Source organism: Emys orbicularis, chromosome 14 (assembly GCF_028017835.1).
Source record: "Emys orbicularis isolate rEmyOrb1 chromosome 14, rEmyOrb1.hap1, whole genome shotgun sequence".
Taxonomy (NCBI): domain Eukaryota; kingdom Metazoa; phylum Chordata; order Testudines; family Emydidae; genus Emys; species Emys orbicularis.
Window position 1 is genome coordinate 39,062,858 of NC_088696.1, and position 14,336 is coordinate 39,077,193.

Genomic DNA, 14,336 nt, shown 5'->3' on the forward strand with positions numbered 1-14,336 from the left:
TGGAGCTGAGCATGCAGGGGCTAGTCTGCTCAGCACAGACGGTAGTGCCCATGGCGCTGGGCAGAAGACCTGGGGGTCGGACTAGCTGCCCTGCAGTGAGCTGGCCCCCGGCTTGCACGCAGCTGCACTGCAGTGGGGCTGGGTGGGGATGATGTGTCCATTAGCCAAACCCTGGCCATCAACTCAGTTCAGCAAGACCAACGTTGCCTGAGCCAAGGAGAGGGACACGTTTGTTAGGCCCACTTCCGGGGAGAGAGAGAATCGGTGCCAAGAGCCTTCTCTGGGCCCAGCCGCCGTGGGAACCCGGCTCCCTTTGGCTGCGTCAGGCTGCTTTGCTGGCAGGTTACGCACACACTGATTAATGGCCTGCAGCTGTTTCTGCTGCAGCAGCCCGAGTGGATTCCCATTGGGAAGGCCAGACGTTGTGAACTCCTTCCCTGGGCACTGGCAGGAGCGCCCCAGATCAAATAGACAAGATGGGGAGTACCACAACTCCTGATTGTGGCCACACCCGGATCTTGGGCATGGCTGCCAGCTCGTCAGTGTGTCTCTGTGCCCGTGTGTGTGTCTCTATGAGGCTGTGAGTGGCTTTATGTGCCAGCCTAGGCTTTTTCCCCTGCAGTTCCCCCATTGCCAGCCTCAGGCCAGCTGCCCTGATGGGGGCCTTGGTGCTGCCAGGCTGCCTGGGGGGTGAGAAGACAGGAGGCCGCCTGGAGCCCTGGTTCGAGCAGTGTTGTAAGGGAACTGAGGCCTGTCTGGCCGCTGTGCAGTGTAGCTGTAGCCATGCCGGTCCCCAGATATTTGGGAGACAAGGTGTGTGATGTAACAGCGTTAATAGCTGGGCCGCTGGCAGACCCCTCCCAGACCTGAAGACGAGCTCGGTGTGGCTCCCAAGCTTGTTCTCTCAACAACAGAAGTTGGCCCAATACCAGCTATGACCTCACCCACCCTGTCGCTCTGGACTCGGTGCATATGCGAATAGTCCAGCCCCGCCATGCCTCCCGCAGCAACAGCTCCAAGCAGCACAGCCCTCCCTAGCAACGGTCGCCAGGCAGCGCAAACTCTGGCCACGCCAGCCGACAAGCCCACACGCCTGTTTTTGTTTAATGTCAGACTGTAACTAGGGCCCGGGGCTAGGCAATCCCCTCAGCCCAGCAGGCCGGGTGACTCTGCCCTGTGGCTGAGGGACCTGGAAGAGAGCAGGGGTGGGGTGGGGTGGGGTGGAGCTGGGAGCTTGCTGGGTTAAGGCATTTCAAAACTGACCAGTGCTGCTGGCTCCCCAGCTGGCGACAGCTTAAAGGGTCCCGAGGTTCAGAAGGTGCTGCCCCCCCATCTGTAAACCAGGCCCCTGTATGGTGTCCCAGGCTGGGCCCCCAGACCCCCCCAGTCCCTGGTGAAAGGCTTGGCCCTGGCGCTCAATGACAGACCTGCAGGCGCTGAAGTACTTTGCCCAGCTGTGGCCATTTTGATATACTGGGGTCCCCCCACCCCCCTTTCACACAGGCTGAAGCACTTGCTCTGTTCCCACTCACCTGCACACTGTTCCCTGTGCGGTGCCAGCTCGATTCCCAGCACAGAGGGCACGCCACAGGCAGAGCTGAGCTGCCTGCCAGAGGCAATCACCCTGGTGCCAGCGCCTGACAAGCGCCCAGCCCCGCCCAGTGCCAGCCCCTATGGAGGTGCCGGGATGACATGAAGATGCTGACCTGTGCTTTGCTAATGCATAGAGCCAGCAGCATTTAGAAGGTGGGAGAGGCCTGTGAGAATCAGAGTGGCCAGGGAGTTTGAGGTGGCCACAGGCTCTGTGAAAAGCGAAGGGGAGTCACCGGATGTTAACTGCTAAGTGGCGGATGGCCGTTGTGGAGTGCCGGGCAGTTGTTCTTCCCCTGCTCATGGCACTGATGTGCTGGCTTCAGAGATGCTGATCAGGGGAAACATGTCTCTTTAGCGCAACCAGTTTAGTTGTGAAAAAGGCTCTTGGTGACAGCTTTCCAAGGGGATTACTAACCGTAGGAGTCAGGCACGGAGGCGACTGCCAAAGGGAGAGGATAACCTGATATTGACAAGAAATGCTGATCGGCCAGGGCAGCGCTGTCTGAAGGAGGAGGAAAAGAAGCAGTGTTACATCAGTCTCAATACACTGGGCCAACACTCCCACTACAGCGCTGCCAATGCCCCTCTGTCCTGACCCACAGTGCCAGCCTTGGGGCCCTTACACAGCTCCCCAGTCCCGACCCACAGCCCCTCTGCTATTCTAGCCCTGGGACCCACACGCACAGAGCTCTACAAATGCCCCACAAGCCTGATCTTCAGCTCCCGCTGCTATCCTAGTCCTCGGCTCCCCACTTCCACGTCAGCCGGTGCAGCTTAGTCGTGAAGGGGCCGGGCTTTTGTGGGAGGCAGCGGTCTAAGGGGTGTTGCAGGGTGCAGGGGTGCACAGATGGTATGCACAGTATCTGGTGTGATTGCTGGAGTTTGCGTAGTAACTGGATCCATTTCTCCTCTGCCTACCAAAGGTCAGCATGGCTGGAAGCACTGACGTGGCAGCGCTGGAAGAGAGCTTCCGGAAGTTTGCAATCTATGGAGACACCAAAGCTACAGGGCAAGAAATGACTGGGAAAAACTGGGCCAAACTGTGCAAGGAGTGTAAAGTAATGGACGGCAAAGGGGTCACCGGCACAGACGTGGACATCGTCTTCTCCAAAGTGAAGTAAGTGGCTCCCTTGCTTCCCTTCCCTACAGCCTGCTCTACATCAGCGGCTGGCTCCTGGAGCTCAGGTCTGTGTGCTGCCTGCTGGGTCGCCCATGGGCGCGCTCCCAGGTCATTCCTTTCAGCCCCCTCCAGCCCTGTCAGACTCTGCGTGGAGCTTAGAGGAGCCTGGCATGCAGGACAGAGTTTCTTGTCCACCAGATACCAGCCACCAGACAACTCTCCCCACATCTCACTCCTGGCTATTTGCAACACATTGTTACATGGTTGCTCAGCTTTCATATAGACACAGTCACGTTTCTAGCCTCATTGTTGAAAAGAGCCTTGACTACGTGACCCGCGTGTAACGGTGCAGTGACACCTGCCTGAATCTTGCAAGCGCCTGAAACATTGGCTCCGAGACGGGTAAACGGCCCCATTTAATCCAACGGGCTGTTAACCCCATAACCTAAACTGGCCATTTCAATATACATGTGAATGATTGCGTTGCTGATCATTTGAGCAGAACCAGTCAGCTCGCATCCTTATCCCACACACCCAACCTGCCCCTCACACCTTCCCAGAGCCAAAAGTCCCAGCTTCGCCCTGACAACGCCGGCGGGGCAGTTACTCGCTCCCCATTAAGAAATCTATGGCATCCCGACACCTGGAAGTTCGGGGCAACCACTTGAGACTATAAAGAAGGTGTGGGCTGCTGGGCTGCTGGATTATTCATCGGCACGTCGGATCCTGTAGGAACCTCGATTTGAATAGATCTGAGGCTGCTGCAGAACACCCGGAATCGGCCGTAGAGTCTGCCAAACCCACAGCCCATGCAGCGGAGTTTGGGAGGGGCTGTCCGCAGAGTGCGTGGGGCCTTCGATACTGGTTACTATGTACAGATGATGCCAGAGAAGCCCTGGGCTATATCCACAAAGGGGAATTCGCACTGTGACAGCTCTGAGGTAGGCGTGCAGGGACGGGGAGAGTTAGGGCTTGTCTACGCTTAAAATGCTCCAGCAGCACGCCTGTGCCGCTGTACCTGCACTGCGGTAGAGCTGCAGTGTAGACACTGCCTGAGCAGATGGGGATTCTCCCGTGGTACGCAATCCACCTCCTTGAGAGGCGGTAGCTACAGTGACGGAAGAATTCTTCCAGCGACATCTTGAGGTATCGCCTCTTGAGGAGGTGGATTACACACCACGGGAGAATCCCGCCCATCTGCACAGGTAGCGTCTACACTGAACAATCCTTCTGTCAACCCAGTGCTGTCTCCAAAGAGACTAGGCTGGCTTAACCACGCCACTCGGGGGGGTGGCTTTTTCACACCCCTGTGCCACGTAGTCATGCTGACTTAATGGTCTAGTGTAGACAAGGCCTTAGGTGCTTAAAGATGGGATCCACAAAAGCCCATATGCTCAGCAGGGAGCTGCCTAAGCTAGACAGCAGGAAATGCTGAGGAGAGGGGTAGGAACTAAGCCCCGGCTGCTTCCGGGTATTAGGAGCCTAACTGTGGGCTGCTCAGGATTCCCAGCCATGAACCTTCTCCTGAAGTTAGGCACCAAACCAGGTCACTCCGTCCTTTCTTGCAAAAAATCAAGCCAGTGCCCCTCCTATAAGCAATAGTCCAGAGGCTGGAGCACTCACCTAGGCTGTGGGACACTGACTTCAAATTCCCTCTCTGCCTGTTACGGTGTGAAGACGTGAGCCCAGAGCTCCTGTGCCCCCCTGGGGAGTGCCCTAGCCACGGCGGTATGGGGTGCTCTGGAACCAGGCTCCTGTTGGCTCTTGTACCACTTTATGTAAAATACTTAAACAGTCACTTGAGCAGGGACTTCAACTTGAGTCTCTGCCCTCCCAGCTGCAGGCCCTAACCCCCAGACTACAGCACCATTCTCATCGCCTGCGGCCCCCTGCAGCCCCCCATGAAATCTCACGTGATGAGTAAGTCCCTCTCCTCTGCCCTCCCTCCCTCCCTGCTGTCCCGCCATTCCCTGGGAACAAGATTCTGCCCATCTCATCACAAAGGAGTTTTTCAGTCTCATAAAGTATTTAACCCTAAATGTGACCAGCTGCATTGCTGCTGGCCCAGTGGAGCAAGGGTTGGGGATGGGTCGATGGAACAGGGATGTTTGCCCCTGGTCATCTGCCTGGAAACAAGAGCTTGTCCAGCGACACAGCCCTCGCCAGCAAAGGGGTTAAGGCCTGCCAGGGACCGGCTCCTGCAGGCACATCTTGGACTGCAGGGCCTCACAAATAGCCCCTCCACATCCACGTTGACCCAGGGCTGGATGAGGACAAGGCCTTGACCCTAAGGATTAACGGTCAATGAACAAGAACTTGGTGTGTCAGTTCTTGTGTCTCCTGCAGTCTCAGCCAGAGCTAAGATTCTTCTCTTCTGTTCTGTAGAACAGCTGCCAGGTTCTGCTCAGCGGTGGCTGCCTTTCTGGAGGAGGGATCCCTGTGTACCTGAAGCAGTTCACATCTCAACTATTTCAGTAACTGGTGCATCAAACGTTCCTCTTTTCCCTCAAAGACCACCTGTCTGGGTAGCAGGGCTGGTCCCCTGGGTCTCCCTGCCACAGCTGGGAATACAAGTGCCATTTGCAAGTGCAGCCCCCGTGTCTGTCTTGCAGCAGCTACCCTTCTAGTGAAGTGTTTGCACTAGGTCACGCCCCAGCCCTTGTGTCTTGCAGAGGGAAGACAGCCAGAGTCATTGGTTACGAGGAATTCAAAAAGGCCCTAGAGGAGCTGGCCCCAAAGAGGTTTAAGGGCAAGAGCAAGGAGGAAGCATACGAATCCATCTGCCAGCTGGTGGCAGGGAAGGAACCGACCAACGTAGGCGTCACTGTGAGTGATTGCTCTTCTCGGACAAGTGGAGCAGGAGTGGGGGGACCTGGCAAAGACGGTGGGGTCTGTCTGCGGACATGCAGATGCTGCTCTGGGCCACTGGGAGCCCCACAAATGTCACATAGCAAAGCAGTGTGTCCTGGAAGAGGCAGGGATCTGGGGGGGCTGTGACAACATAAGGGCAGGGCCCTGAGCAGTGGGGACAGCATGGGGTCCGGAGAGTGCATGGGGAATGGAGGTGTCTGGAACAATGAGGGACAGGTGGGGGAGTGGGCCAGCGTCATGGTCTGTGGGGGACTGACAGGGCAGGGCCTGGGGAGGCCACATGGGGGACGGAGGGGCCTAGGACAAGCACGTGGGGGATGGAGGGGCCTGGGAAGGGCACATGGGGGACGGAGGGGCCTGGGAAGGGCTATAATTGCTTCTTTGTGTTTGACTCCCCTGCCCCATTTTCTTGCTGACAGAAAGCCACAACTGGCGGGGCGGTGGACAGGCTGACGGACACCACCAAGTACACGGGCTCGCACAAGGAGCGCTTCGATGAGAGTGGCAAGGGCAAAGGGAAGAGCGGGCGGGAGAACATCGTAGACACCAGCGGCTATGTGGGGGCCTACAAGAATGCTGGCACCTACGACGCAAAAGTGAAGAAATAGGGACAACTGGAAGTGCCACCGACCCTCCCAGGTCCAGGCACCCCACAGCATCTGGGCCTTCAATCACATCAGCCTTGGGAACTGGCCTTAATGGCACAGGCCTCCTGAGACTGTGCTGGGCCTAGCTCCTAGCCACGGAGCCAAGGCTGATAGGCCTCTTGTCACCAAGAGCTGATGTGATTAGAAACTGACCTGGCCTTGCACTTTGCTCCCAACATTACATCAGCTCCAGATGTATTGTGAGCCGTGTCCCTCCTGCTAGCGCTAACGAGACCTTCTCCCCCGTGCACCCTCAGGGCACCATGCCCCTCCTGCTAGCACTAACGAAACCTTCTCCCCCGTGCGCCCTCAGGGCACCACGCCCCTCCTGCTAGCGCTAACGAGACCTTCTCCCCCGTGCGCCCCCAGGGCACCACACCCCTCCTGCTAGCGCTAACGAGACCTTCTCCCCCATGCGCCCACAGGGCACCACGCCCCTCCTGCTAGTGTCAACCAGACCTTCTCCCCGTGCGCCCCCAGGGCACCATGCCCCTCCTGCTAGCGCTAACGAAACCTTCTCCCCTGTGTGCCCCCAGGGCACCACGCCCCTCCTGCTAGTGTCAACCAGACCTTCTCCCCGTGCGCCCTTAGGGCACCATGCCCCTCCTACTAGCACTAACGAGACCTTCTCCCCCGTGCGCCCCCAGGGCACCACGCCCCTCCTGCTAGTGTCAACCAGACCTTCTCCCCGTGCGCCCTTAGGGCACCATGCCCCTCCTACTAGCACTAACGAGACCTTCTCCCCCGTGCGCCCCCAGGGCACCACGCTCCTCCTGCTAGCACTAATCCTATCCTATCTCATAGAACTGGAAGGGACCTTGAAAGGTCATCAAGTCCAGCCCCCTGCCTTCACTAGCAGGACCAATTTTTTTGCCCCAGATCCCTAAATGGCCCCCTCAAGGACTGAACTCACAACCCTGGGTTTAGCAGGCCAATGCTCAAACCACTGAGCTATCCCTCCCCCCAGAGGGAGACCTTCTCCCCCGTGCGCCCTCAGGGTACCACGTCCCTCCTGCTAGTGCCAACCAGACCTTCTCCCCATGCGCCCTCAGGGCACCACGCCCCTCCTACTAGCCCTAACGAAACCTTCTCCCCTGTGTGCCCCCAGTCCACCACGCCCCTCCTGCTAGTGCCAACCAGACCTTCTCCTCCGTACCCCTCACAAGGCCGCCACATTCCTCCCACTCGCTACAATGAGGCCTTCCCTTACTCATGCACTGGGTGCTTGCCTGTATCTCTTCCACTAGTGAGGTCTTCTACTCACTAGAGATGCCAATATCCCTCCTGCTAGTGACAGATGCGCCTTTTCCAACCCTATGTCCCTTCAGCTAAGGCCAGGTCTACACTAGGAAGTTCGGCTTGTAGAACTATGTTGCACAGGGGTGTAAAAAATCCCCCCTCACCCCTAGCGATGCAGTGATGCCAACCTAACCCCCAGCGCAGAGCAGCACTGTCAACGGAAGGGCATCTCCCATCGACAGAGCTACTGCCCCTCGGGGGGTGGCGTACAGGACAGCCGTACCAGTGCAACTTTTAAATGTAGACCTGCCCTAAGATTAACGACACCTCCTCCCCTCTGGGCACATCAGTCACCAGCATTACCGCAGCTCCTTCTCCCCAGGGCATTTCACTCGTCAGCATTAATAGCATCCTGCATGCGCCTTCCCTGGAGAACTGGCCTGCATTGTGTTTCACCCCCACCCCTCGGGCTCCTCCAGCAGCCCCAGGCCCCATCGTTCCCTGCCCAGTCCTCAGACGCCTGCCTTCTTGGTGGAGTCACAGCCAAAGGCCTCCCTGCTCTGTAACCTGGCTCTGCAATAAACCACCCCCCGTTTTGTACTAGCGCCCCGTGTGTTTTTTCGGAAGGAAACAACGCAGGCAATTCAGGGCTCAGGCAAAGGAGGCTGGTTTTGACCCAGGATCAGATCAAACGGGCCAGTCAGTCGACTTGGCTCCGAGTCAGACGCTAGGCGGGGAGTGGTGTGGGCTTGGCCCTGTCACCTCATGACTTTGGCAAGCTCCTGGCCGCCCTTGTGCCCCAATGTTGCCAGAGCAACCAGAGAGACACACAAACATTCAGGCACCTGGCTCCAGCTGCTGCAGTGTTTGCAACCAAACACATGAGCTCCTGGTAACACTCCCTGGGAACTGGGTCTTAATTGGAACCACCACCTCCCATGGACATGGCCCAGCATCTGCCCCCCGCCCCTCCCCAATCTTGCTGTGCTTTAGACAGGGCTCTAAAGCCTCTTGCACACAGGCCTAAGGCCCAGATCCTCAAAGGCCCCTAACTCCCAGGTGCCTAAATACCTGGGCCTCGGGCTCTGGCCTCACACCCACTGAGAGTGCTGGAATTGCCTCCCGACTGATGCGTCTCTCTCTTCTGAAGTCAGAGGTTAGAGGAATCCCAGAGCCACTAGGCCAGAGAGGATACCAGAGTGGGCAAGAATATGGAGGTCACCAGAGACCAGGCCTTGGGAATACTGTGTGTCTGCGAGTATTGATGCTCAACTCTCCCATCTCGTCCTGTCTCATGCCACTGCCTCAGGAAGCCACTGCTGGGCCTCAGGACTGATCAGCTTAGAAAAGAGACCACTGAGGGGGGCTATGATAGAGGTCTATACAATCATGACTGGTGTGGAGAAAAAGTGTTATTTACCCCTTCACCTAACAAAAGAACCAGGGCTCACCTGATGAAATTTATAGACAGCAGGACTAAAACAAACAAAAGGAAGGACTTCTTCACACAACGCACAGTCAACCTGTGGAACTCGTTGCCAGGGGATGGTGTGAAGGCCAAAAGTATAACAGGGTTCAAGAAAGAACTAGATACGTTCATGGAGGACAGGTCCATCAATAGCGATCAGCAAAGATGGTTAAGGATGTTACCCCTGAGTGTCCCTAAATCTCTGACTGCCAGCAGCTGGCACTGGAGAACTGCAGATGGCTCACTCGATAATTGCGCTGGTCTGTTCATGCCCTCTGAGCATCTGGCACCAACCACTGTCAGAAGACAGGATACTGGGATAGATGGACCATTGGTCTGACCCAATATGGCTGGTCTTATATCCCCTTTTCCCTGCTTGTGTGCCTTGGAGGAATTCAAAGCATTGAAGCCCTGCTGTGCTGACAAAGCCACTCCTCTGATGCACCACTTCAGCTCACCTAAACATTTCTCGTCTGGATTTTCCCTTCTCATCCGAAATGAGGCCTTAGCTGAGTTATTATTTATTTAGCATCTGAAGTGTGCTAGGAACTTTACAGAACAGAAAACACATCCCGGAGAACTCACAATCTGCCAACGGAGATAACTGTCATCATCCCAATTGAGCTGGGAGGAGCAAGGAAGAAGGGAGGAAGCACTGGGGGAAGGGGAGAGGAGCGGGGGAGAAGAAGGGTAAGGAAAGCATGAAGAAGGTTAATATGATGCTAGGTTCCTGACTCAGCATTGCCGGTCCCCGTAGCTCCTGCTCCCTTAGTACAGCAAGTAGCTCTGCACCAACGAACCCAACCGGTTGATTAACGATCCTTCTCTCCATTAGCTTCTTTGTGGAGGCTGGTTCCTGGCACTTTCCCTCCTATCTCACAGGCCAGAGTCTCCTGACAACTCTGCAAAACACCCCTGGGCAGCAAGTACCCTACCAACTAAACAGCCTTCTCAACAAGAAGTCAGATCACACTATGTGTCCCAGAGCTCTCTGCAGGTGCCAAGTGCCTCCTGTGGCAAAAACGTGGTTCACCAAGAAGTGTCTGTTTGGATGGCGGAGGCTACTTTAGGATGTTCTATTCTATTGAGGTTCTTATAGGCAGTTCCTGCTAGGAAACTTGCTTGCGCGAGATTTTCTCTCTGAAGTGGTCTAGGGAAGCCCATGAGTTATTGCATGTGCATCCAGACTGAGCCTGTGAACCTGCTGAGGTTTGCCCACCCCTGCAGCATGTTGTGGAAATGAAGTACATAAAGCATGCCCCATATTTCCAATTTTTAGTCACCCATTTAAGTTCTCTTCCTGCAGCTCTACAGTGTCAATGGTTTCGATTTCCATAATCTCATAATTTATGTATGCATAGAATTTCCCTGTGCATCTCGCTCTCTTCTTCTGTCTAAACCAGTGTTTTTCAACCTTTTTTTGGGCAAAGGCACACTTGTTTCATGAAAAAAATCACGAGGCACACCACCATTAGAAAATGTTAAAAAATTTAACTCTGTGCCTATATTGACTATATATAAAGTAATTCTCTTGAATAGGAATCAAATAAACACAAAGAAAGTATTTTATAATTACTTTATTATGAAATAGTAAGTAAACAGAAATATGAAAAATTATAAAATACTTTATTCAGTGCGCAACCTGGGCCTGTTTGGCTGAACACAAAGCTGATATTCTGAGCTATTTATAGTCCTTAACATCAGTGGTGGGATTCAAAAATTTTAGTAACCAGTTCCGACATTCAAGCATGGTTTAATATTTTTTTCCCACGGCACACCAGGCAACATCTCGCGGCACACTAGTGTGCCGCGGAACAGTGGTTGAAAAACACTGGTCTAAACTATAAAAATGCCCCAAAAGTTGACAGCCGAGAATAACACCTTGTTTTCCTCTGTATAGTGGCCATTGCATCCTGGAGTTCATCAAGTTCACAGGAGAGTGTGAAAACCACAGGAGTTGAGCTAGGTAGAAATAACTTCCTGTACGACCTGTAGAAAGAGAAAGGTTCTATGGGCAAACTTTCTGATACCCCTAGAAATCCAAGCCAGCTAGCTTTCACCCCCAACTAAGAACTGTAAAGTTGTCTGCCTTAGGGCTGGTCTACATTGGGGGGGGGGGAATCGATCTAAGATACGCACCTTCAGCTACGCTATTCGCTATTCGCGTAGCTGAAGTCGAAGTATCTTAGTTCGACTTACCTGGCCGTCCTCACGGCGGCAAATCGACCGTTGCGGCTCCCCTGTCGACTCCGCTTACTCCTCCTGCCGAGGTGGAGTACGGGCGTTGATTCGGGGATCGATTTATTGCGTCTAGACGAGACGCGATAAATTGATCCCCGATAGATCGATTACTACCCACCGATCCGGTGGGTAGTGTAGACGTGGCCTAATTATGAAGCAGACATACATCTCTCTGTATGCGGTTAACCTGCCTTTTCCCTTCAGAATAATGTCTAGTTGTAGTGTAAGTTCCTCAATGATGTGAAATGAAAGGTGTGAAATATAACCAACGAATGAATGGACTCGGCCCACTAAATGTAGAGGAGCGATAAAGGATTTTGTTGGCTTTCTTTCTAGCAATGACATGAACAGCATAGCACACAAAGGATGTAAGTTGTAAAGATGAAAGATGTAAGCACCTAACCAGGGTCTAGCTTTGAAGTAGTAAAAGAAATTGCCTGAAAAAGGGGGTATTCCATGTAATAGTCTGGCTAAGACAGAAATACAGTCCTGGAAAACAATGGAACATAAAAAGCTTCTTAATAAGAAAAAGGATAAAAGAAATTTGTTATACACTAAAAGAACAGGAGTACTTGTGGCACCTTAGAGACTAACAAATTTATTAGAGCATAAGCTTTCGTGGGAAGGTGCCACAAGTACTCCTCAAAAATAACAGGAGTACTTGTGGCACCTTAGAGACTAACAAATTTATTAGAGCATAAGCTTTCGTGGGCTACAACCCACTTCTTCGGATGCATAAAGAGTGAACCATATATTGAGGAGATATATATACACACACATACAGAGAGCATGAACAGGTGGGAGTTGTCTTACCAACTCTGAGAGGCCAATTAAGTAAGAGAAAAAAAACTTTTGAAGTGATAATCAAGATGGTTCAGTACAGACAGTTTGATAAGAAGCAAGTGTGAAAATACTTACAAGGGGAGATAGATTCAATGTTTGTAATGGCTCAGCCATTCCCAATCCCTATTTAGCCCTGAGTTGATTGTGTCTAGTTTGCATATCAATTCCAGCTCAGCAGTCTCTCGTTGGAGTCTGTTTTTGAAGTTTTTCTGTTTTAAGATAGCCACCTGCAGGTCTGTCAAAGAATGGCCAGACAGGTTAAAGTGTTCTCCCACTGGTTTTTGAGTATTATGATTCCTGATGTCAGATTTGTGTCCATTAATTCTTTTGCGTAGAGACTGTCCGGTTTGGCCAATGTACATGGCAGAGGGGCATTGCTGGCACATGATGGCATATATCACATTGGTAGATGTGCAGGTGAACGAGCCACTGATGGTATAGCTGATGTGATTAGGCCCTATGATGGTGTCACTTGAATAGATATGTGGACAGAGTTGGCATCGGGCTTTGTTACAAGGATAGGTTCCTGGGTCAGTGTTTTTGTTCAGTGATGTGTGGTTGCTGGTGAGTATTTGCTTTAGGTTGGGGGGTTGTCTGTAAGCGAGGACAGGTCTGTCTCCCAAGATCGACCCAGGAACCTATCCTTGTAACAAAGCCCGATGCCAACTCTGTCCACATATCTATTCAAGTGACACCATCATAGGGCCTAATCACATCAGCTATACCATCAGTGGCTCGTTCACCTGCACATCTACCAATGTGATATATGCCATCATGTGCCAGCAATGCCCCTCTGCCATGTACATTGGCCAAACCGGACAGTCTCTACGCAAAAGAATTAATGGACACAAATCTGACATCAGGAATCATAATACTCAAAAACCAGTGGGAGAACACTTTAACCTGTCTGGCCATTCTTTGACAGACCTGCGGGTGGCTATCTTAAAACAGAAAAACTTCAAAAACAGACTCCAACGAGAGACTGCTGAGCTGGAATTGATATGCAAACTAGACACAATCAACTCAGGGCTAAATAGGGATTGGGAATGGCTGAGCCATTACAAACATTGAATCTATCTCCCCTTGTAAGTATTTTCACACTTGCTTCTTATCAAACTGTCTGTACTGAACCATCTTGATTATCACTTCAAAAGTTTTTTTTCTCTTACTTAATTGGCCTCTCAGAGTTGGTAAGACAACTCCCACCTGTTCATGCTCTCTGTATGTGTGTGTATATATATCTCCTCAATATATGGTTCACTCTTTATGCATCCGAAGAAGTGGGTTGTAGCCCACGAAAGCTTATGCTCTAATAAATTTGTTAGTCTCTAAGGTGCCACAAGTACTCCTGTTATTTTTGCGGATACAGACTAACACGGCTGCTACTCTGAAACTTGTTATACACTGTTGCCATCTACTGGATATTGATGGAAGCAGCAGTAAAACAGAGAACAGAAACCAGAGACCCCTGGGCAAGCGTCCAAAAGAAATAAGAGGACTGTTCTCCTCCGACAAATCCCAAAGAGGGTATGTAAATGGAGGTTACAGAGGTGGATCTCAAAGTTTTGCTGAACCCCCATGGCTAGCCTCTCCCTTCCTCCAGGGTCACAGGACAAAGAAGAGAAGTTTGCTGAACCCACAAAAGAAGCTACAGAATTCAGAAGAGTTACCAGACACTTGGACCAGCTCTGTGGCCAGCTCTCCCCACTCCTAGGGTTACAGGCCTGAGAAGAAGCAGTGACATTCCATTTCAAAGATTAAGTAACTGAAAGTTTCCTTGCTGAGTCTGTACTTTCTAGTGGGACCCCAAGGAACCATACGTGTGATTTTAACTGAGTAATGCTAGCTGCATAGTGCTCCATTGTAAGTCCAAGTAAACTGGCCCAAGAGACTCTCAAACAACTTTTAAGCAATTGCCTTTGATGTTTTAAATTAGTCCCTTTTATATTCAACACTAGAAAGAGCAGGGATCACATTGCTAAGAGTGCCTTAAGACCCATAGATTACAAGGCCAGAAGGGAACATTGTGATCATCTAGTCCAGCAGTTCTCAAACTTCATTGCACCGCGACCCCCTTCTGACATCAAAAATTATTACATGACCCCAGGTGGGGGTGGAGTGGGGGAATTCCTGGAGCCCGAGCCTGTGCCCCCCCGGGCTGAAGCATTCAGGCTTTGGCTGCAGCCCCGGGCAGCAGGGCTCAGGTTTCGGCTTCAGTCCCGGGCCCCAGCAAGTCTAACGCTGGCCCTGGCGACCCCATAAAATGGGGCCCCGACTCACAGTTTGAGAACTGCTGATCTAGTCTAACCTCCCT

The 14,336-nt window shown here is 52.6% G+C and overlaps 1 protein-coding gene across 1 annotated transcript; it reads left to right on the plus strand.

Moving 5' to 3' along the window:
- Window positions 1-2,522: 2,522 nt before the first annotated feature.
- On the plus strand, window positions 2,523-6,192 carry TPPP3 (tubulin polymerization promoting protein family member 3). The gene is made up of 3 exons (XM_065416762.1): window positions 2,523-2,710; window positions 5,386-5,539; window positions 6,004-6,192. Exons 1-3 carry the CDS (start codon window positions 2,523-2,525, stop codon window positions 6,190-6,192), a joined length of 531 nt encoding a protein of 176 aa, XP_065272834.1.
- Window positions 6,193-14,336: the final 8,144 nt, after the last annotated feature.